The sequence below is a fragment of the Triturus cristatus genome, chromosome 5_2 (genome assembly GCF_964204655.1).
Source record: "Triturus cristatus chromosome 5_2, aTriCri1.1, whole genome shotgun sequence".
NCBI classification, from domain to species: Eukaryota; Metazoa; Chordata; class Amphibia; order Caudata; family Salamandridae; genus Triturus; species Triturus cristatus.
In genome coordinates, this window is record NC_140588.1 from 413,871,262 (window position 1) to 413,894,713 (window position 23,452).

A 23,452-nucleotide genomic window follows, 5' to 3' on the forward strand; every position below is an offset into this window, starting at 1 on the left:
TTGTATTATTTTATACTAATAATACTAATAATGCTTACGACTATGGGCATATTTAACTATTGACTATTGTTTTTTTAGTATTTAAGACATTCCCTATTGAGGGCTTTATTTTATCTAAAGAGTTGTTTTATGTCCATTCATGTATTTTGTTCTTGTTCTGAATTGTATGGCTTTTTGCGGATACAAAACACTTAAACTGGTAGCTTGACATCTAGTTCTGATTCTTTTCATTTTAGGAGAAGACCCTCTTATAGATGCACAACAGGGTATACAAGACTGGCAGTGATGTCATTCTAGATATTACTTGTACGAGGCATCTACTAGAATGATATCAAAGAAGTCCAATGTGTACATTATTCATTGACTTGAGTGCCTTGTAGTCCTAAATTAAACGAGGATTAAACATGTTGAATATAATGTTCTGAAAATACGCATATGATGAAGATAATATTATATAAAAGGATTTCGAACTAAAGATCAACTGTTTCTGAACTTTATAGTTAGTGTGCAGCCCTAGCTAATGTGAGTAGGCCTATTCAGAGGGATTTTGCATCAATGCATATATTGAAACCTCATACTTTGGCCTTGTTTAAATGCTGTTTATCATAACCACCACACATGAATGAATGAATGGTGGTGTTTTGGAAAGCACTCAGCTACTCAGTGTGTCCTGGTGCACAATAGTACTCCACAAAACACAGAAGCACTAAACTGTGGAAGAGAAAGCCAAGTTGCCAATTTCCTACGGAAGACATCCTCCGAGGAAAGCATCCAAAGATCCTGGGGAAGCTGATTCCCAGCTTTTACGGCTAAAAACAAAAACCCTTTCCTCACTTCTTCAAATGCTTAATGCAAAGCGTTACCAACAAAGCGGCAGATGCACAACACGGCGCTCTAGAGGAGCAGTAGGACTAGAACCTTCTTGCAAAATATTCTAGACTGGCCTGAACACTGCCCTACAAACGAAAGGAAGGGATTAGAATAAGATCTGTTTCCTATCCGGCAGGCAATGTAAGAAATTTAAAATAGGAGGAATCGAAGTCCTACTAGGCAGACACGGAATGAGCCGGGCAGCAGCGTTGTGAACCACCTGAAGGCGACCTAGCAGCGCTTCAGACACCCCAAGATGAAGGGCATTGGATCACAGTTCTCCTACAATGCAGAGGCAGGAGATACAAGAATTTTCTAAGAGTACGGAGCAACCCAAAACACTAACCCACCACCACAGAAATCTGGGGATGCATGGACAGTTGATTATCCAGTTTATCCCCAGATTTTTTACCAGCGGAGAGGGAGGAGGAGGAGAAAGAGCCGGCAAGGTGGAGGGCCAGATATCTTTCCACCAGTTAGACAAAACTTAAATTCTTCTATTTGGCTCTCATTCGACTGAGTTATATTTAAGTTGGCTACTCTGCATCCACTCAAAGACAGCAAGCATGCAATCTTTCAACCAAAGGTGGGGTCCCTCAAAAGCAAAAAGCACTTGAGTGTCAACTGCATAAGAAATGATTTTACGACCAAATGACTCCACTAATGAGGCCTGAGGTGACACATGACATTTAACGGGCAGGGCTCAAAGAAGATCCTTGGGGGATGCCCGGCTTTTCTGCTTTGACTTTGGAGGTAAAAGACGCTACCCAAATTGCCTGCCCCCTGCACTCAGGAAGGACTTAAACCAGTCACATACTGAACCTTCCACACCTAGGTTAGCAAGGTGTTGGAAAAAAATCATGTAGGGGACGGTATTGAATGCAGTAGATAAATCAAGAAAAATAAGTGCCACATTTTTGCCCTGATCCAGAGACCACTTGATGTGGTCAGATATTTCAAGATGCACCATCTCCGTGCTATGACGGGGGAACCCTGACTGACTAGGGTGCAACAGCTTACCCTGCTCCTAGTAGTCAAAGTTGAACATTCACCAACTTTTCCAGCATTTTAGCGAAAGCTGGCAACAAGATGGAACTATAGTTGCTGAATATATTGGGATCATGAGAGGGTTTATCAAGAAGAGGGATTGCTTTGGCAAGTTTCCAGGCAGCTGGCATAACGCCAGAGAGTAGAGAAAGATAGTAAATTCCATTAATCACCGGGTTAATAACATCTATGCATTCACCAGCAATGCAGGAGTACAAACATCCAAAGGTAATCCCGGTCTGCACTTTAAAATAGCCTCATCCTTTAAATCCTTAGCAAGTAGGTCACTGCGTACGAGTAAGAGTTTGGTGTGGTAGCCTGACAGAACAAAGTGAAATAAAACATAACCGCTTCAATTGTAGTACTGAGCACACCCAGACAGAAAATAGAGTCCTGGTAGTCCATTAAAGCAATTCTTCTCTTTGTCTTGTGGTCTCTCATAGAGCATGCTCTAGGCAGCTAACACGTGTTTAACCCAATGAATTTGTGATGACCTAATGAAATGGAGTAAGAGTAATACATTAATCAGTGGAACTTCAAATAAGAGGTAAAACTGGAAATCATTGGCATGGTATCCAGTGTTGCATTCTGCTTATTTAGTAGGTAGTCAGAGCAAATCAGGTCAGTCTGCTGTGCAGGAGCAGGGCGGGGAGTCTGGGAGTGCATACATTTAAATTCTCATTGCCACATCCGACAAGGGTGGTAGAGCTGAATAAGTCTCCACATTCTTGTTTCATGCCATAGTGGGTTGCTCACGCACTCATTGCTGATCAGATCCAGGGTGTGTATGTGTGTGTACAGCGACAGTAAGTTACGAAGTCAGGCTAATGATACAGTAAATTTGTGTTATCAAGGGTGGGGTGGAGAACAGTAGTCTAGACAGCTGCCCTAGATCCAGTCAAAGTGTGGCCTGGTCCTGCAGTCTGATACATTCATTTGATGTAAGTCAGGTAATAATAATAATAATAATCCACATTTGTAAAGCGCGAACAATCACCCGTAAGGGTCTCTAGGCGCTGGGGGCCGTCTGGAAGATTAAGCAAGCTATTGCCCAGAGTCACATGGTGCTGGGCTAATCTGCTGCCAGCGCCGGGGATCGAACCGTGATCCCCAGCTTCCGGAGTCAGTCGCCCTGGCTGTGGCGCCACACCTCTTCCCAGGTAAGCTCCGAGGTTGATTTAATCGATGGCCAATGTCTGAGAATGCAAAATTCAACATTGGTATAGTGCTGTATCCATCCATCCTTCTCTGCCAGTGAGATGTGGTATCCTCTAAGTCAGAGGTGTTGCGTAGGATGGCTATCTTTACGGAGGGTCATAATGAACAGATATTGGTGTCGGGCAGCCAGCTCAATATCCCCTGCTAGAAGTCCGATAGTTAGGGACTTGACCACTGTATGTGTAGAAGGTCACAATAGGGGAGGCCTGCGTTTCCAGAATTACCCATTTGCAGTTACCTTTGCCCTGAATATTTTGGAGGATGGCCAACACCAGTAGTGCTAACCAAAAAGTAAGTCAATTTCTGGCGGGGCCCCGCAGTTACCTGTCATGGGTGTTAAGAAGGGATTCCCATTCTTTCTCTTGCCAGCAGTTTCTGGTTTTGCATATTGCTGGCGCTACTGAGTGAGTTTAGATATCGGAGTACTGTAGAGCCTTGACACCACACCTTTTTGTTTACCCCATTTCTATATATAGGAAAGAATTGTGGATCATAATTGATTTCTTTTGGGAGGTTCGGATAACTACTTATCGGATTTGAGGTGTGGTGTGAAACTGCAGGTAAAATGAACGGAAACTGTGAGTGAGCAAAATACTCATGTTGGAAGCACAATGTTCATGACTTGGCTAACCAGTGGTTACTCCTGTAGGCCTCATGAAGCATAGGATTTCACATGGCAGTGCCAGTTGACCAGAAGGAATCTTGTCCTCTGGCATTAAAGACATAACCAATTGATGCTTTCCATCAATCAGTCAATCAATTGCTACTTGTAGACCCTGACTTATCACCCATGAGAGTATCCAGGCGCTGTGATGCTGGCCTATTTGAAGAGCCAGGTCTGGATTTGTACCTGAAGTCAGCCAGCAAGGTAGATGTTCGGAGGTGGAGGGGGAGCGCGTTCCTGGACCTGGCGACGAGGTGAAAGAAGGAGCGTCCTCCACTGTGGCTACGGTGGCTGCGCAGAGTCTGTGCCAGGGGGAGGGAGGCAGAGTGAAGGTTTCTGGGTGGTTGGTGGAAGTTCAGGTGGTGGTTGAAGTATGCTGGTCCTTGGTCGTGGAGGGCTTTATAGGCGTGTGTGAGTAGTTTGAATTGGCATCTTTCCTGGATGGGGAGCCAGTGGAGATTCCTCGGGTATTGGGTGATATGGGTCCTTTTGGTCAGGTTGAGAATCAGTCTGGCTGCTGAGTTCTGTATCATCTGGAGCCTTCTCATGAGTTTGCTGGTGGTCCCAGCATACAGTAGGTTTCCTTAATTGAGATAGCTGGTGGTAAGGGATTGCAAGACTGTTTTCCTGGTGCTTTTGGGGAGCCATTTGAAGATTCTTTGGAGCATGCGGAGCGTGTGGAAGCAGGCTGTGGAGACCATGTGGCTCTCTCGTTTCATGGTGAGTTTGCTGTCCAGAATGATTCTGAGGTTGCAGGTGTGGTCTTAGGGTCTTAGGGTGTTTGGGTGGGTCCAGGTTCCTCTGGCAACCAGGTGTTGTTCCAGAGGAAGATCTGGTTCCCAAAGATCAGCACTTTGATCTCGTCTGTGTTGAGCTTTAGGCAGTTGTCCTTCATACAGGCAGTGATGTTCTACATGTAGTTATGGAAGTTGGTGTTTCTTGTGGTGGGGTCTGCTGAGAGCGAGAGGACGGCCTGGGTGTCGTCAGCGTAGGATATGATGTTGATGTCATGAGTTCTGACGATATCGGCTAGCGGCGTCACGTAGGTGTTGAAGAGGGTATGGCCGAGGGATGAAACTTACAGGACATCACAGATGGTGCTGTTTGGTTGGGAGAAGTATAGCAGGTTGTTTCTTTCCAGGTGTTGTTTGAGCTGGCTGATGAAAGCATTCTCGAGGACTTGGGCAGGAAACCGGAACAGCGAGATGGTGTGATGGTTCTGTAGGTCGTTGGGCTGCAGAGGGTTTCTTGAGGAACGGTCTGACCTCAGTGTGTTTCCAAGCGTTAGGAAATGTGGGTTTGGCGATGGATGTCTTGAGGATGGTGGTGAGGTGGTGGCTGATCTTGTCGCCTCCAAGGTTGAAGAGGCAGGGGGCATGGGTCAGTGGGTGCTCCAGAGTAGATGAAGTTTATTGTGGCTGTGGTATTCGGGCATTTAGCTGTTCTCATAGGAGTGAGTTGATCGGGGGCAGTTTCTGCAGGAGTGAGGAGGTCAGTGGGTTGGGGGTCAAGGTTCCTGTCGATGGTGGCTATCTTGTAATGGAAGTGATTTGCTAGAGCGTCGCAGAGTTCCTGTGAAGGAGGGATCAAATTTTCTGTTTCGGCTGGGCAGGAGAACTCTCTGAAGATGGCGAAGTGTTTCTTGGCATGGTTGTCGCTAGCCTTGATGATGTCTGCAAGGACCTTCTTTTTCGCATCTGTGAGTTGATGGTAGTAGTTTTTGAAGGCTGACTTGAAGGCTGCTCGGTCTGTTTGGTCTCTGCTGGTGCTCCATCTTCTTTCTAGTTGTTTGCAGCTGCATTTCATTGCGCTGAGTTCTGGGATGTACCAGCTGGCTTGTTTTTTGCTCTGTGAGTTTAGCTGGTTTGATTGGGGTGACTCGGTTGGCGGCGTTGGTGATCCATGTGTTGAAGTTCTCATCTGCCCTGATTCAGGTTGGTTGCGGCATGTGGATGGTCGGTGTTGAGAGCGTCCGTCCACTGGTTCTGTTTCACTTTGCTCCAGCTGCAGAAGGAGGTGCTGTGGGATTGGGGGTGGTGTGTGGGGGTGCTGCAATGATGACAATGGTGTGACCTGTACAGGTGATTTCCGTGGTATGGCTTTATTTGACTCTGTTGCTTGACGTGAAGATTGGGTCTAGTGCATGGGTACTCACAAACAGTTTCTGGGGGTCCAGAAATACAGTTTGGTTCGTGCCTGAGGGCCACATCAATGCGTTGACACTCCACATCTCAGTCACTGGTTTTTTTCAAAATGGTGCATTAACACTAAATCAAAAAAGCGCATTAGTGCTTTATTTTAAAAAGCGCATTCTTTGCACAACTTTTATTTACTAATCTATATAGGATTGGTTAATAAAAAGAAATGTTCATCTCAGTCTGCAAGCGCATGCCCACAATATGATGCAGCTGCCAAGTCATAGTACCTATTATTTTATATATATATATATATATATATATATATATATATATATATATATATATATATATATATATATATATATGTATATATATATTCGTTTCAGCCATGCTGCATAGCAGTTGCACTACTATACATCATGGGTAAAAATGATTGCAAGTGCCAATAGGTGTCATACATGAGACCTATTGACTTTGTCAATGCTTATTCAGACAAGGTGTCTGTATTACATTTAAAATACAATTATATGTAGGTTAAATACCACATTTAAGTAACAGAATATTTTGCTCTTTTTAGCTACCTAATTTTTAGCTAGACTGACCCTGTCCCATCATACTATTAATCACAATTCCATACACTTTAAAAGTATTTTTCAGGTATGAGCAGGGCTGCCTTGGAGAGAGTACAAGCTAGACTGACTGTCGAAACGAAGCCCATTAGCACACAAACATAGCCTAACAACATTATTGTTGTGTTTCTCGGCTATGGTTCTGCAATCGTTTTAGCTTCTCATAAAACAAGCTACACTGACTACAGAAAGCTAGCCCAGAATCACAAAGTTTTGTTGCTTGGCTAACACAGGCAACAAAAAAACGACACTCGAGCAGCTTTTTCTGCTACACTTTATGCTTGCCAGGGGCGTCCCAGAGGGAAGATCTACGGGCCTCACGGGAAGGTGTGCTGGGATGCCAGTGGCCCATGGGCAGTGCTTTGAGAACAATTGGTCTAGTGTGTGTTCTGCTCTGTGTGATGTCTGTGACCAGCTGGGTGAGGCCAATGTTGTCCGCTTGTTCCAGGAGGTCAGCGGTGTTCGTGTCTGTGGGGTTGTCCAGGTGGAAGTTGAGGTCTCCGAGGAATATGTAATGTGTGGATTCAATGGCAAGTGGGGCAAATTAATTCTGTGATGGCGCCGCAGAGGCTGGTTCGTGGTCCAGGGGGGTGATAGGCGAGGGTGCCTTTGATGGTTGTTTTGTTGTTGTTGGTGTGAAGTTGGAAATTCAGGTGTTCCATGACGGCATGGTTTTGTCTTCTGTGGTGGTGCAGCGTACTGATTCTTTTGTGTATGGTTGCGATGCATCCTCCATGTTTGTTGGTGTGGTCCCTGTGTTTCATCTTATAGCTGATGGCTGTTGAAATGGCTATAACGGGGGCTGATGCAGGTGAACCATGTCTCTGTGATGAAGGTAACATCAGGGCGAGGGAGGAGATGGTGTTCCAGACTTCAGTGGCATGTTTGCAGAGCGGTCAGGCATTGATCAGGAGGCATCGGAGTGGTGTTGGCCAGCGGGGTGGGAGTGGCGCGGGTTACTGCAAGGGCGGGTGATCCTAAGTTGCAGGTGAAGTGGCATCGGTGGCAGGTGAATGGTCCTGCTGTGGAGCGAGGTGATGCAAGGCAGCAGTTGTTGCGGCAACCGAGGTCCAGGGCTCGGAGATCTACGGTGAAGTACCTGTGGGTGTCTGGAGGGCCAGGTTCCCCGATGCTGGGCATAGTCCAGGCACAGACGGGCTTGACTAAGGTGTCCTGGTGGCATGCCAGAGTCGCACCTGCTGCGCGTGTGCCCTGCGGCCTCCTTAAGTAGGTCCTGGGAGGAGGGGAAACGGGAGATTGATGGTAAAAACGGCATGGGAACAGAGAATGGCGAGCAGCATTTAGTCCTGGAGCCTGGGGCACAGTAACCTCGGGGGCTGGGACTAGGGCACAGAAACCTAAGCGAGGCTGACGGCATGGGAGCCGGCAGGCATACTATGGCGAGGCTGGCTGAGGCTGGAGCCGCCTGGCAGCTGATGGGGGAAGGAGGCGACTGGCCGCAAGGGGAGCTGGTGAGGACCTGCTTGGTTACCCCTCCATTATAATCTCAGTTTGATATTATTTGTTGGCGTACCACTGGTAATTAAACATGAACTCCTTGATCAAATATTTCAGCGGCATTGGGAAGATGTTGAATGACGAGAGGAAAAAGCTGCATTTTGGGGCGTCCTGAATGTCCGGAAATGTCGAAAATTATGTCTGTGTGAATTAAAACTATTGATCCTTCCTGAGTAGATCAAGCGAAGTCATTGTTTAGGGGCAAAATACGTTTATTTCACAATTATGTTAGATACCGATTTACACCAGGCACCAAATAATAGAACTAGCAGAAACGAAAAGATGTGCGCACATGTACATTTAAAAATAATCCGTGAATATTTTGTCATTTGCAAAGCAAATCCGATCATTCTAGGTCCTAAAAAGGCAAAGACAAAAATGGTCCTAATTTTCTGATTAAATGTTTCTTGTAAAGAGATATTACTCTTCTGCAATTTAGTGCTGTAACTTTGGTAGCTAAGTGGTTATTCTAGAATCTAGATCTATTAATTTTGCAGGAAAGTGTATATCCCAGATTTCACAATGTCAACAATTTAGTTGCATTTTATCCCTGTGTATGCATGCCAGTGTCGATTTCCCGGCTTATCCTATCACATTTTTTATTGTATCGATGGAAGAATATCTCCAATAAAAGTGTCTTCCCCGTGTGTACCCTGAATGCTTAGAATTCAGTGTGCCCTCTTTGAAAAGCAAAGATGTGCACGCCCCATAAGGGGCCCCACAATCCCTTCTTGTGGAGAAATGACCCCCCCGGCCTCGGTAGATGGGCGTGGACGTGCCGCAGGGGCTTCGGAGGCCGCGGGGGAGCTGCGTTCAGTTTCCGAGGGTTCCCCCAATTAACACCTGAATGTGGGACCTTTGGCACTGCTTCCCAGGGTTAACGGTATGCAGGGCTGTCTGAGGAGCGCTGGAGGGGAAGCGGTCGGCACGGAGGCCGGTTCTGCCCTGTCGTTTCCAAATACTGCTTGTCAGGTTGAATACAACGTCACTAGAGTATATGTTCCAGAATGTACAAATCTTACACCATCGTGTGCAGAAGAGTGTCTAAAGGTACACTACCTCCTCGGTATGGATATTTCTATCGCAATCTTAAATGTAGCATAACCTCAGTGGGAAATTATTTTGGCGTCATTCCTCTGAACTCCCACCACCCCCTGCAGGTGGAAGCCGAGCTACCCATATCTGGGAAGGCTGGCCTTGCTCTGGGGTCCCCCATACCTTGAGGGCGGACCGGGGAGGCAGTAAGGAGAATGTCCCGTGGCTTCTGTGCTGCTGGTGGGTAGATTGGGCACACCAGAAGCACATTAAGTGCAATGACCTGTCTTTTGTTTGCAAAAAGTAGAACATGACCTATTTTAAGTGACTCCTTAATTTACAGGGACCCTGGTTTTAATGTCTGCTAGGGTCCGTTTTGGTTTATTGAAAACACAATCATTAGCAAAGCAATCGGTCTTGCCTTACCAACGCGAAGGGCTGGATGGTCCGGATTAAGAGGATAGAGCAATGACAACGAGGCTTTGTATACTTTCAGGATGGCCGTGTGTCGTTACCAGGCAACACCTATTGTGTAACACAAAGTGGTGGTCCTCCCGAAAGTATAGAAAACAACACGGTCATCTTTTGCCCACTTTTAACCCGGCCAGTCGCCACTATTGGCTGTGCCAGGGCCACAGGAGTTTCAAAGTCTTTTGCGTTGGAAAATCTAATCGCAGCTACGACCATGGAGGGCAGCAGGGCTGCACAGTGCAACGGGACAACGTCCAGGGCATTGCCAAGGCTGGAGGCGACACTTGGCCCTCTGTGGAGGAGCATGGGGGGGGGGGGGGGATGTTATTGGGGAGGAGAATAGTGCCTCTCCGCGGATGAACTTCGGGAGTTGTGGGGGGGGGGGGGTTAGAGGTTAGCACAGGAAAGAGTGCAAGCCATGACCTGCTCAAGACATGCACTCCTATGGACTGCTGAAGCAGTAATGACATTAGAAAACAAGCATTGGAATAGTCAATAGGTCTCGCCTTTGGGATTTTATAATTTTTTTGTTATGCTTTACATTATCGTGGGTGACAGCTAACATTTTATTAGGCATATTATATAACTGCATTTACACCTGTGGTGTCACTCATACATACACACATAAAATCACCAACACACAGTCACTGACAGAGAAGACGAAGAGATACACAACACTAAAAGTGCCACCTACAAAGACATACGCCACTGATACAGAACACCAATATACTCGCAACATCGCTGTCAGACAGAGCCACACACCACACACTGCTTCATTTGCACATCCAATGAGAGAGAGAGCACAAAAACCTTCACTGATACAGACACACCCAGATACATCACTGACAAAGACACGTGTACACGCCAGAGGCGCAACTAGAGCCAAATTTCGGGGGGGGAGGGTTAAGAAAAAATTTCGGAGGGGGGGCTGAATCTTTAAGCAATAGGCAGAGTGGAGCTGCAGGGGCTCTTAGAAGGGGTGAATCAACAGCGAGGCCTCATTAACATGCAAATGGTCTTTTAAAGACCTGTGAAGTGCTCTGGTGCGGCTGTGTGTGTGCCCGGGAAGCTGTCTCATCCGGGCAGCCACACACGACGGGGGGGGGGCTGAACCCCTTTGAGTCCAATGGGTGTTGCGCGCCTGGTACACGCTCTCATCACTAATACATAGAACCGTGCAATACACCTACAGAAGTGTCACAGACACACCTACACACAGCATCTCATACACCAACACACGTCATTGACACACAGCTACACAACACAGTGCTCCTGAAACCGATACAACAATACGCTTACAGCATAACTGATCGTAACACACAATAACAGAACTTGCATATTATACCGAGCAATAACACAGGCACAGCATCACCAACAGACACACAACTCAGTATGTTACACACAACCACACAGTTACAGACCAGGACTCAACAAAACAGCCTCTTTGATACAAACACACCTGCACACTCACTATATAGCTGATAATGACACGAACTGCACACAGAGCAGAACCAAGGAAAACAAGCACACTTATATAAACCTCAAGAGACACAGGCATAAAACACGAGCAGCATCACTGAGAGTAACGCAGTCACCATTCATACGTCTTCACTGACAGCAACAGACACACCAAAGTATCACAGACTGCAACACTAACAAAAACACACACAGCATTCCCTATCATTAACACGCACGCACAGTAACATACATACTAGCGCACCTCTCCGATCATCATTAGCACACTATCTGACAGTCCCTAGTTATCGACTGAAAACAAAAGGGGGAAAAACCATAGCGGTTCTGGGTACAAACGCCTGGAACAGCTTGTCGCCCGGTCCAGTTGAGACTGGCTCAATCAGAATGCCTCTTTAGGAAGCTTTTAAAAACCTGGATTTTCTCCATCACTGATAGCACTGTGTTCTCCCTGATATCAGGATAACCGATAGGGACTCCTAGTCTAACTCGTTTCCTCACCTTTTCCACTACTGTTCTGTTCTTTGCTCATGGTCTGTTAGCGCCAAGATGCTCCTTGGAGTGAACATAGCGCTTTACAAATAAATTCATTCATAGATTGCTGCGAAGACACAGACTCACACATACACAGAAACAAGCTAAATGCTTTCCTGCCAGCGCTAGGAACCCGGGCAAAATTTAAATACCCATTTACAGCATCACTGACTAGCACAGACATCCATCAACACATACGCGGCATCATTGGCAATAACAGCAACACACTCAGGACGCTGCTGCACCTAAAGCCACAAAGAAGCACAAAGACCCCACAATACACCTCCTCACATACATCACTGCTAATATCGCACAATTACATATACCTAGGAAAATACAGTTGGTTAAACACTGTTCACCCCTTCGAAAAACAGCATAATAAGGCTTTTCAATGTGAAAACATTCTTCCCCTTGGGTTTATCCCAGGGGGTAAGGAAAGCCAAACCCTTGGCTACTATGATTATCTGTGAGATTCCCTGTGACAAAATGCCCGTCTACACGCTTTAACACAGTGTAGCGATAATCCACCTTTGAAGTGCTATTGGCTTCTACTTATGCTTTTTTGCAAGAATTAAGTCAGGCCACCTGCCTGTGTATCTTCTATTAAACCGATCAGGCTTGTAAACTTCATCAGTGGTTTGTTAAAGTAACAAACTTCGTCCTGCAATGTTGCGCATAAACTTTTCCCCAATGCAAACAGTGCGATGCAGTCACTCGCTCTTTCAACAGAAGTTTATAACTTCTGCCCAATCACAATCTGCACTCGAGGTTATCAACATCCGGGTGGAGCCAAACCCCTACCTCTCTGTGATACTTCTTGAAGCTTTTATTTTGTTGATCATACGAGGTCGGCCGACAACTGTGCTGCCAAACCAGACTGCAAAAAAGGAAGTAAAGTTAAGAGTTTTATGATTCTCCTCAATCCACATTACCTGCAGTTTGATTACAGAAATCCACGAGCCCTCATTGAAAGCTGGTCGGAAGTGCAGAAAAGTAGTTTTAAATAGGTGCAATGAGTTTTCTGCATATGTGGCGTAACGGCCAGAGCCGCCGACTTTGAAACCAGGTTTGAGTCTCGGCGTTGGCTCAACATCCTGTGATTCTGGGCAAATCACTTAATCTCCCTGCGCCTACCTAAAAATGAATGTGTCCTTGTGTAATGTAACTGGTGCTCATATAAAGCGCTCCAATAACTACGTGTTGAGTTTGCGCTATATAAATCTAGAAAGAAATTAGCAACGATTTAAAGATCACAAATGCATGGTGTTATCTCATTACAGCATGTAAAACCGTGCGTATCCGCACCAGCAAAATCTACTGCAAACTCCCCACCTGCGCCAGATCTCTTTTACGCCCACATTTGGAAGCGTCTGGACACCCCTCAGAGTAGCCTCGCACTCCACAAATCCGCCCCCTGCCCCCTATTCATTCATTTAAAATCAGAAAGGCGTGCAGAATAGTATTTTCTGCAAATAACACATTTCGAAGTTCATTTGTGGCAATGTTTGCTTTGTGTAAACTCTTCAAATTGCCTTAAAAAAAACATCCTGTGAAAAGGTGTCCACAACTGTAACTGTGAAGGATATTTAATATCATGTAATCCTTACTTCCGGCTACATTGTTTTGTTAGTTTTTTATGTACCCTGTATAATTGAACAAATTTGAATCAATACTAAATCATTTTTTGAATATATACACCTGTGTTTTATTTAATTCTTTTCTTGATGATCTATTCATTGATAAACTGATTGATTTAGATCTTGGCGGACGGATTTCTCCCTTTCACAACGGTGAAGGATATCTCGCGCACCAAAATATAAATCTCATAGGTTATAATGATTTTATATTTCGGCGAATGGAATACCCATCACCGTTGTGACGGAGTAACCCGTCCGCCAAGATCTAAATTGGGCCCTTAACCTTTTATGGGGGTTTGTATGAAAAGAATGTTGGTATCTTTTTTTCTAACTCTTTGGAGTAAAAACAAAGCACTTCGCCCAATAAACGTAGGTTTTGCCACAATGTTCTACTCCATCGAGAGATCCCCAGCAGCTCTTCTCTGGGCTTTGTCTTGAGTGAGTCAATCCTCTGATGGAACACCTTTACTTTGCGATCTTGTTTGTTCGTCCAGCGTGACACGGTTGCCCTTGCAGTTTGTTCGTGGGACATAGGACTGTCTTAAATCTTCTGTGGGCTTAGTCTCTGAGCACTGCGTTAATTTTAAAATCATGTCCAAGCCATGATTGCATCTGATTGTAAATCTCCGTTTTCCTTCAAATTTGCACTCGGCTGTGGATATTTTTGCTCAGACAGTTTCTTCCAGGAGGAGGAAATGGCACTAACAAAACGGTATGTTAGGGGAAGTGACATGCGATATAATTGGTCACAAACACCGTTATTCCGGATCTCCTCGTTAAAAGCTACCATTTGGATGCAAAAATGACCTGATACCTGGGGCTAACAGTATGCAGTCTTTGCGCCCGATTTTTACATACCACTTCGGATCATTTTGTTACTGATACTTTGGTTTCATGGAGAGAAACATGCTAACTGGTTAGGCCGCCTGTTATATCTCTGCACGTGCCATTGCTCAGTGTGTGCAATCTGAATATTTGTGGCTCGTGTTGCTGTAGATCACATGATGTGTAAAGTGGTGTCTTCCTTCAGCATGGTATTAGATGTATTTTGAGTTGTGAATTGGTGTCTCTCCCACTCTACTAAGCTCTTTTTTAACTTTTACACCTCAGTGCTGGAAATGTTCTCTTTCTCTTCTTTTCCCTCGTCCTCCAGTGAAAGGTCATTTTACTTGTGTTGGCGCTTCAAATGTTCATTTTATTTTTTTAATTTACTGAAGGTTAAATGAACTTGTGTTAACACCCATTCTAGCATGAATGTCTGACCATAGGCACTTCATTGAACTGAAATCCAACAGAACTCGTTCTTCCATTTCCTCTGGCCTCAGTCAGAAAAAACAGAACCCACAAAGGGCTTGTCGAAACGTTGTGCTACATACAACATGGTTATTTTGCATTCCTACAACACCCCTGAAGGCATGATTAGCATTTGAGCAAATATTAATTCTGTGCTACTGAAAATCTTTACTTTATGAAGTTCAGTGTAGGCAGAGTATGCTCCATATTCAGAGCGTAACCCAGGCTTTTGCTGTACCTTTTCTCAGGATTGAATGAAGCTCAACAATTGGATTTGTTGAGGTGTGTGTGTTTTTTTTCCTACTCTTGCCCACTCTAGGAGGCGACATATATGTCATGGACTCGGAAATCCCAGTCCATAGCAGATGGGTCTCTACAAACTTTTAATTTTATCTTGTCTTAGACATGTGTACACTCTCAGCTTCTCTTCGCCAGGACTAGTGCAAGGGCCAACAGTTTATTTCTCATCACGTTCCCTTTTGATTCTTTACACATACCCAGCAGCTATGCCCTGTGGCTTTAAAGTGTTATCACACCCAGACTCTACTAATCCACCAATGAAAGTCATCCGATACTCGTAGATTTAGGGACATTCCGGGGCAGGTGGTAGGAAGTGGCCCTACGAACAGATAACCTTGTGTATCATAGAGCCCTCTCTAATCCCATGCAATGAGACCTAACAGGGCAATCATTATGCTAAATTCCATGGGGGCCTCCAGGAAGGATCTCCCGGTGTCCCTAACAGCTTTCTCCAGAACAGGAGAAACTGAGCGGTATGCAAACCTTCCCAGGGCCTCTATGCATGTTTCCAATCTAAACCAGGCTTCGTATTTTGGAACAGACTCCTGCCAACCACTTCCTAAAGGACTTTTAGTTGGCAACCTGAATTCAGTAAGTCCTCAAAGAGGTGCCAACAATGTGTAAGCGTCCCCCCGTTTGTCTAGACCAGCATCCTACAAGAATCATGCAGCAGTATAATGAAGTTGGTTTGAACGCTATACAGTAGTCCTCAAAGCCTGAGAAATGCACGATGCTGCATTGATCCCACTCCCCACATCCGTTTTGTAAATATCTAAATCTTTAACTAGTTGTCTAGGGTAGTGGTACTAGCAGTGCTGAAACACATACATATAGTATGGTAAGACCACCATTTCTGTCTTCCAACTTCCTTTTGCCAGTTATAAACATGAGAACAAGGTGGATAATAATTTCCCACAGTTGTGGGAGAGCCAGGCGCGTCTCCGATTTTAAATACTATTCAGAAACTCAACCAGAAAAGAATGGATTTATTACAGTTAATCCTTAATCTGAAATTACTCAGATTCTTTTTTTTTTTTGATAAACAAGTTTTTATTATTTTACGTGATACAACAGAAAAAACAGTGAGCCTGTCGAACCATCAACATACAATAGCACCGCCTGAGAGCGCACCACTCTCCGCCCCCCTCCTGAAATCCCCCCCGCCCTACCCCCCAGACCACATGTTTATAATACATTGCCTAACCATTTCCCCCAGACCCTTCGATACTTTTTGTGACAGCCCCGCGCCTGGTAGAAAGTCCGTTCCTGTGCCGCACACCAGTCCACTCACTCAGAGATTCTTAGTTGCCTCCAGCAGGCTATGCCTAAACGGGTCATTTAAGGCATGTTGTCTACATAATGAAACACAATAGGCTCCATGTCTTCCACCGCCAGTTAAGGACCCTAGAGATTTCTTTTGAACAAGGAGGCAAAGGGTTCTTCTAGGTCAAAAAGGACATGAGAGAGTGGGCAGCCCTCTCCGATTCCCCTCTCCATTTCCCAACAGTCAGAAATTGTAGATTGGGCTAATGGGTTACAGCACACCAGTTTTACCCATTTTATGAACCCTGAGTTAAAATCTAGATGTTCCAGTAGTCTAAAACCCAAGCAGTTATCCAGGTGTCATCAGAGTTGTTGTCGCCCAGGGACACCAGTGCGTATTCTAAGCTTTCAGTGGACACCGCGGTCATTAGATGCCACAGTCTCTTTAAATTAATCAAGCTTGTCACAACCTTTTGCAATCTGGTAGCCGGCAATACTCTTTTGAAGGCATCACTGATCAGAACTAGATCATCCTAGTTGAGTAGCCTCTCCTAATAAAAGCAGTAAAATGAATACTCATTCAGGACAACGTGTAATATATATAACTTGATATTTATGTCTTCAAGGTGCATAGATGTGGACTTAAGAATAGTAAATCTATACCTCCTTCTATGCACTCACCTTCACAATATTGTGGTAGTTGATATCCTGGCTATGATATTGATGTAGGATGATATGAAGTCTTTCAAGCTACCTAATTTGTTGTTCCTTGCCTTCCCCTGCAGAGCGAATATGCACCGTGATCTACTTCGATGACTGCATGTCCATTCACCAGTGTAAGCTATCTTGTGAGTCCGCGGGCGCCTCCAAGTATCGGTGGTTCCACAACGCGTGCTGCGAGTGCATTGGGCCAGACTGCGTTGACTACGGCAGCAAAACTGTCAAGTGTATGAACTGCATGGTTTGAAGAAGAGGAAAACAACACATTTCCAAAAACATTTTTATCATTTTAATCTTGCCACCACCAAAGCCATGTTCTTTTTTTTTTTTTTTAATTAAAAATTGAAGAGGACTGGAAGACCCCCTGTGTTGGTAAATAGAGATCTGTTGGTTACAACTGAATACTGGCAAATTGGGAGGGATGTGCACGATTTCGAAAGTAGTTTTTGACCATTTGATGTATTTTGGAATAGTCTGAATTATTTTTATTTCGTAAGAACTGTGCACTTTTGTATGTTATTTCAGTGTAAAGCTTTCTGTATTAAAAATCGGTTCAGACCTTCTAGATTCTGAACGATTTTCATTGTTATAGTTGTTTTTTAGAGAGTGCGGAAGGATACAAGTGTTGTACCCCTTTACAAAACTGAAATCTCAGCCCAACTATAATTAGAATGCAGCAGCAGGAACTGAAAATAAGTGCTGTTATAGCCCTAGCTGCTTTCTGCATTCCCCACTCCTTGCCCTTGCCCCCCCGAATCGAACAGAAGGGCTTTAAGTGGCGAAAGGAAGAAACAAGCTTTATCTCTTGATATAGGTGCTCAAAGGTTGTGTGATGTCACTTCTGCTGCCCCTGGAATTTTCTTGAGTTGACGTGTGCGGTGCTGCAGATCCTTCATTTACAAACAGGAGCTGTCGCGATATAAAAGGGAAAGGCACAGGGAACTCTGTCCGCTGAGGATCCTAGGGTAGGGAATACTCTGATGTTGGAAATTCCATTGAAGTCCACAGAACAATAGAGGGCATTATTCCTAACGCTCTGGCGTTCCACCTCTGCGCCTCCATGGTGTAAATAGACCATTCTGCCCTTCATAGGCAGATCGGTCTTTGTATTGGATTGTAGCCCCTCCCTCTAAGGGCTACACAGTTCATTATATGTTCCTACATTAATGGCCCGTGGGCTACTCCATACCAAATAGCCATTGAGCTTGTTATCTATCCCCCAGGAGCCATCTTTATTTAGGGTCTTTTCAACGTCGGAGGTAGGAGGGTTATGGTGGTACTTGGAAATACCTCTCATTTGAGTAGAATGTTAAAAATGAAAAGTGAGACAAAGAAAGACAAACTGTGGAATTTTGAAGCAGGTCTGTACCAACTGTTACTGGTGGCGATACGCCTCTTCATTGCCCACAGAGCTTTCAACATGCCAGCGTTCTAATGGGGATTTAAACTTTGAGTGTAGTGTACCTAATCATGTTATTGACCCTAGCAGAAATGTGGAGCATGCATTTTTTGCCATTCTAGCTTTTGCACTATAGTTGAAAGACACTAAAAATCAGTTGTTGTGAGATCCTTATATTGAAGCAAAACATCTTGGTGGATTTTTGTGAACTGCTATGGAATTTGAAAGCCAGACATGGGTTTTGGTCTCATTTGGGAGGGCTCGGCTATTCTAGAGCTGTGTCGTTTGAGAATTCCTAGCACTTTACATCTCTACTGACTGCTTCATATGGGCCTGAAAGTGCACAAAACTATAAATCTAGTTTCCTAGAAGCTTTGTCCTCCTGATGCTGATGTAAAAATAAACAAAAAAGCTAGTAGGGTAAAAATAGCGGAGTGACAACATCTGTAACATAGCTTAGGGTAACTGATGTCATCCCTCATTTGTGAGTCTGCTTGGGCAGTATGTGCCTTACTATTTCTTCTATTTTAAAGAAGAGTTTTGCCATTGTATATAATTCTTGCCCCTGGGGTGACCACACCAGTTTTACCGTCTCAAAATTGTTCATGATGACATTGTCTGGGGCAATGTAATCGGAGAGGAAGGCACCCCACAGCCCAGTAAACAAGCATTTGTAATGCAATAGCTCTCGCATTTAGTAGAGTGTGAGCTATTGGTATTGTACATGACAATGCCTTTTAGTTATGTTTTGTTTTTAAAACGGATAAATAAGACATTGTCATTTGCAATGCCAATAGCTTAAACTCTCGCAAATGCGAGACCTATTGCATTGCAAATGCATTTGGTGCCCATGCTATAAATTCTTTAAAAAAGTGTCCGGAGAGAGTGTGTCCTGCTTGCAGCAGCAGGCCGGACAAAGCTATTTGAGAAAATAGTGCCCGCAGGCTGTAATTAAAGCCTACCGAGTAACAATACACGTAACGGGGGTGTCGCCATGGGAGGTTACAAAATGAGACAAGGCAGTACTAAGGAGGGACTACTAAGCCTTGACCAATGAACAGCCACAGTTTACAGTGGACAGTAAGACAAGTCAATGAAAAATATGGGTGGAGAGTGGGCGGAGCTTCAAGTCCCTACCTCGATACAGCATGCCTGGCAGAGCAGCGCATGCGTTGCCCAGGCTCGACCTAAAAACACAGACTGCATATGCAATGAACACAAGCGATTAATTTACAACGACTTGGTTGTAATCAAGAAATATCGATGGCTGGGTATAAATTCATGGGCTCCTTCCCTCTTTGACAACCGTCTATATAAAAGATGAATGGTATGTATGTTATGGTACGACTTTATTCTTTAAAATGGCCTACTCTGATCAAGGAAGGATACTACGATATTTAAAGTTGGTTAACTTGGTTTTAAACAAATGTTTTTTATGCACCATGAAGGTTCTACAAAGAACTGTGTGCTCATTAAGTTGGTGTATCATTTATGGGTGAACAGGAGACATCTTATGATGGTACCATACTTTAGTTTTAGAGACCACCCATCTTTTGAAGTTCCTGTGAGTAAGAGAGAAGTCTCCGTGTCATTCACTTCCACCATATGGACCTGCTGGCATTTCTCCCTATTTGCTACTTGCTTCTCAAGCTGAGTTAGTTGCACTGCTAGAGTTTTATATAGCGCGAACTAGACCCGAGACATTGGGTATCAGAGCGCTTTATATGAGCACCAGTTTCATTACAGATGGACACATTTATTTTTGTTAGGCACAGGGAGATTAAGTGATTTTCGCAGAATCACAGGATGTTGAGCGTTGTTGCCAAGACTCAAACCCGGTTCCCCAGCTTCGAGGTCGACCGCTCTAGCCGTAAGGCTACTTCCTCTCCCTTGAACGTCCAAAACCTCAGAACTGAACCTTAAGATATTGTAATCCCTCAAATTTTCAATCATGTGGTATATGAACAAAACGCAAAGAAGCTTTGTAGAATGAAGAATTATTTTCAGGGTAAAATGCAGCTAGTCACTGTTCTGCTTCACATGCACATATTTGGACCAATTTTGTAAATCTAATATGTGTCACTGGGGCAGCCTCAAAGATTTTTGCTCACTGTTTCTATAGTGGTAAATCCTGCATGACGGCGTCATTTTTATTCCTATTTAGTCTATTATAATTTGACAATATTCATCTATTTGTGCCAACATTTACAAATGTATCTGAAAGGATACAAAAGTACATCCATGCATTCAATTTCGCCTCACAATTGATAAAAATAGAAGTACTTTCCTCTTAAATTAATCTAACTGCATCTCATAATATTATTTGTTTTTCCAAGATCTATAAAGTTAAAGGTACAACCTGTTTAGAAATACACTTTGCTTGCTAGAGCTACTGTGTGATGAGCAAGCAGCAAACGGTTACATTTAATTTCTAAGGCAGATGCAAAATTCCTATATTTCTTTTTTAAAATATATTTTATTGATTTTACAGCATTTAAAGTCATATACATTAATTGGTCAACATTTCGGCTAGTTACTTAGTACGTTAAACCATTAGGGAGAGTATATCCGGTTCAGTCACTGTACCTCCAGAAGTTGTGCTCTAGTGCGTTGCAGTTCCATTTCCACCTTTGGGGAAATACATAGGTCTCTTTGATACACATTCAACTTGCCCCATTTTTTGTCCCATTTCTTTGGACACCCTTTTAATTTAAATACCACCTTTTCAGAAAACATGCATTTGTCAAATTCCTTTGCCCATGTTCGAGGAGAAGGTCTATTGGCCATCCCCCACTGTTTCGCAATCGCAGGCTTCACTAGGGTGTAGCCCAACGTGGTTAGTTTTTGTTCCACTTTCGTGAGGTCAGTCTGTTCCCACATATTAAGAAGGCCAAGTCGTGGTGTAAGGGTTAGTACCTTTCTTAGTGCATCTTGGATATGTTTCGTGGCCCCCTCCTATATGGGTCGTACGATTGGACAGTCCCAAATTGTATGATAAAAGGTTGCGTCTTGAAGACCGCCTCTAAGGAAAAGCGTATCAGATCTCGAGCCTATCTTCGCTAGTGTAACCCCTGTGAGATCGGATCTATACAGGATTTTAAGTTGGATTAATCGGAAATGAAGGGCAATGGCCGCCTCCCTTAGGGACATTAGCGCCGCTTGCCAGTCTTCATCATCAATGGGCTCTAGATCTACCTGCCATTTCTCTCGGAGTTTGTGGAACGTGTCTGGTAGGTTGTTGCACAGTGTTCTGTAAGTTAGTGATATGGCTTTATTGAGCAGTGGCCCGTCCAGTAGCAAAAAGTTCTATATTTCTGGTATTCATCTTGAAATTTAAGGCCTCAACAAAAATATTGTGGCTTGGAAGATTAGGAATGGGTGGTCTCTGCGTGACACAGAGTCATACAGACACTGGTTTATTTGAGCCAGTGTTTGCAAGTGGGGCCACTGGCACCCATTTTTTGGGACAGGCACTTACTTTTCCTCATCAGTCTCTGAACCAGAGTGAGACAGAAAAACACAAAAGTGGGAAAGGAGGAGGAAGAGAGCCTGAAAAGGTGCCAAAGCGAGAAAGCAGTGTTTCCTGTTGTCCATAGCGAATTCTGACAGCGCCCTGGTGTCCTGTTGTCTCTTGCAGCATTGCTACGTCCATTTTAAGCCTTTACAAATAAGCAACAACTAGGGAGTTTTGGGATTATTTAATCCTTTAACATTCCATATCTGCCGTCTCATTTGCTTCCATCCTTCTGCAAATGCTGCTAGTATACAATAGTAATGTACAATATAGATCATTGACATAAATCCTTTAACAATTAAAGGTATGGTGCATGCAGTGTGAACTCGATAGAACACCTTTTAACAGGTCTCCACCCCCATTCCATCTCCTCTCCCCCACACTGATTCCCTAACTAATCAGTGAATCATATTTGTCAAACACCCCTCTCCTGTAACTCCAAGTCATTCCAGGTGTTGCGCATCAGGCATGAGCACGTGCCCACCAACCTCCATTTAAGCAAATGTACTGCAGCAAGCCCACCCACTCAGTCAAAGTCTTTCAGACTGGTGTGAAGAAAGTATCCTACTGCGTTTATAAGGTACAGTTGTTACCTTGGACACATAGACACGTACTGTCTGGGTGGGGTCTGCCAGGTGCCCCAACAAAGAGCCAATAGTCCAGGTCCCCTCTTAAAGCTTACCATCATGTCCTATATCATAGAGTACATGACGACAGAAAGGAGAATAAAGATTCTTGTGCATCCCATAGTTAAGTGTCGCTGAGGTTCCCTGCCTCAGCAGCTGCGCCACGGTGGTCCTCACGATCTCAGTGTCTTTGCTCCATTTGGCTCCATGTTTTGTGACAAAACTTGCAGCTTCCTTGTCATCTCTGAATCCTGTCACCTTCCTAGCTGCACTTATCTGTTTAGCTGATATTGCAGCTGTTTCTTAATGTCTGTGAAGGCCTTCTCCTCGCGTCACGTGCTGTGGTGAAATCTGGATACATCGCGATTGACAATTCCTGTTATTTTAGGGGTCCTTTTTCTATAGCTAGCTGGAGAGTTTTAGAACGGTCTCTGTATTCAATGATTGGGTGTGGAGTGGTACACACTGGCTCTCCTGCTGCCAGGGACCTCTGTGCTAGCTCCGCTTTAAAAATCTCAGTGATGTTCGAGCATACCAGCAGTTCAGAAAGCAGTGGCTCAATAAATAGCTCTGACCATGGTTCTTTCTGCAGCCTGCCTATTCTCTCACCTGTACCTGGGGCCTTGTTCTCAAGATCAGAAATTCGGCATACCATTACGTCGAGTCTGACATCCTGTTTATCAAGTTTCTTTTTTAGATTATCCACTCACATAGTGACTTGTCAATAGTCTTAAGACTACTCCTCAAATCCAGCCCAATATGTTTCACCTCCGTCTAATCGCACTTTGCCTAGCCTTCCTGAGCGTAGCGCAATCCCCATCATCAGCTGCATATTGCATTTTGGAAGTTCTCTTTTTGTCAAGCATCATCTTGCCCTGCGTTGATCTTCTTTTCCCATCATGCATGATGTCGGAAGTGCCATGACATCTCTGGGTACTGTGTTCTTTATAAATATACGTTATTCTTCTTCACAACCTTGAATGCAATTTACCAGGGCCTCCTATCAGCACCTGAAAAAGGAAACCGGTGATATAGGCCCAATGACAAGTTGTCCGCCAAGCAGGCCTCCCTGATGGTCTCAGCTGGACCAAATAGGAACTATG

At 44.3% G+C, this 23,452-nt stretch overlaps 1 protein-coding gene across 2 annotated transcripts in view; it reads left to right on the plus strand.

The window, feature by feature from the left end:
* The window catches only part of TWSG1 (twisted gastrulation BMP signaling modulator 1), a 133,818-nt gene extending 116,425 nt beyond the window's left edge, over positions 1–17,393 (plus strand). For both annotated transcript variants that reach the window (XM_085607329.1, XM_085607328.1), the window contains exon 5: positions 16,876–17,393. In XM_085607329.1, coding sequence (XP_085463455.1) covers positions 16,876–17,057 — 182 coding nt within the window. In that variant the 3' untranslated portion in view covers positions 17,058–17,393. The remainder of the gene's footprint in view (positions 1–16,875) is intronic.
* The last annotated feature ends 6,059 nt before the right edge of the window (positions 17,394–23,452 follow it).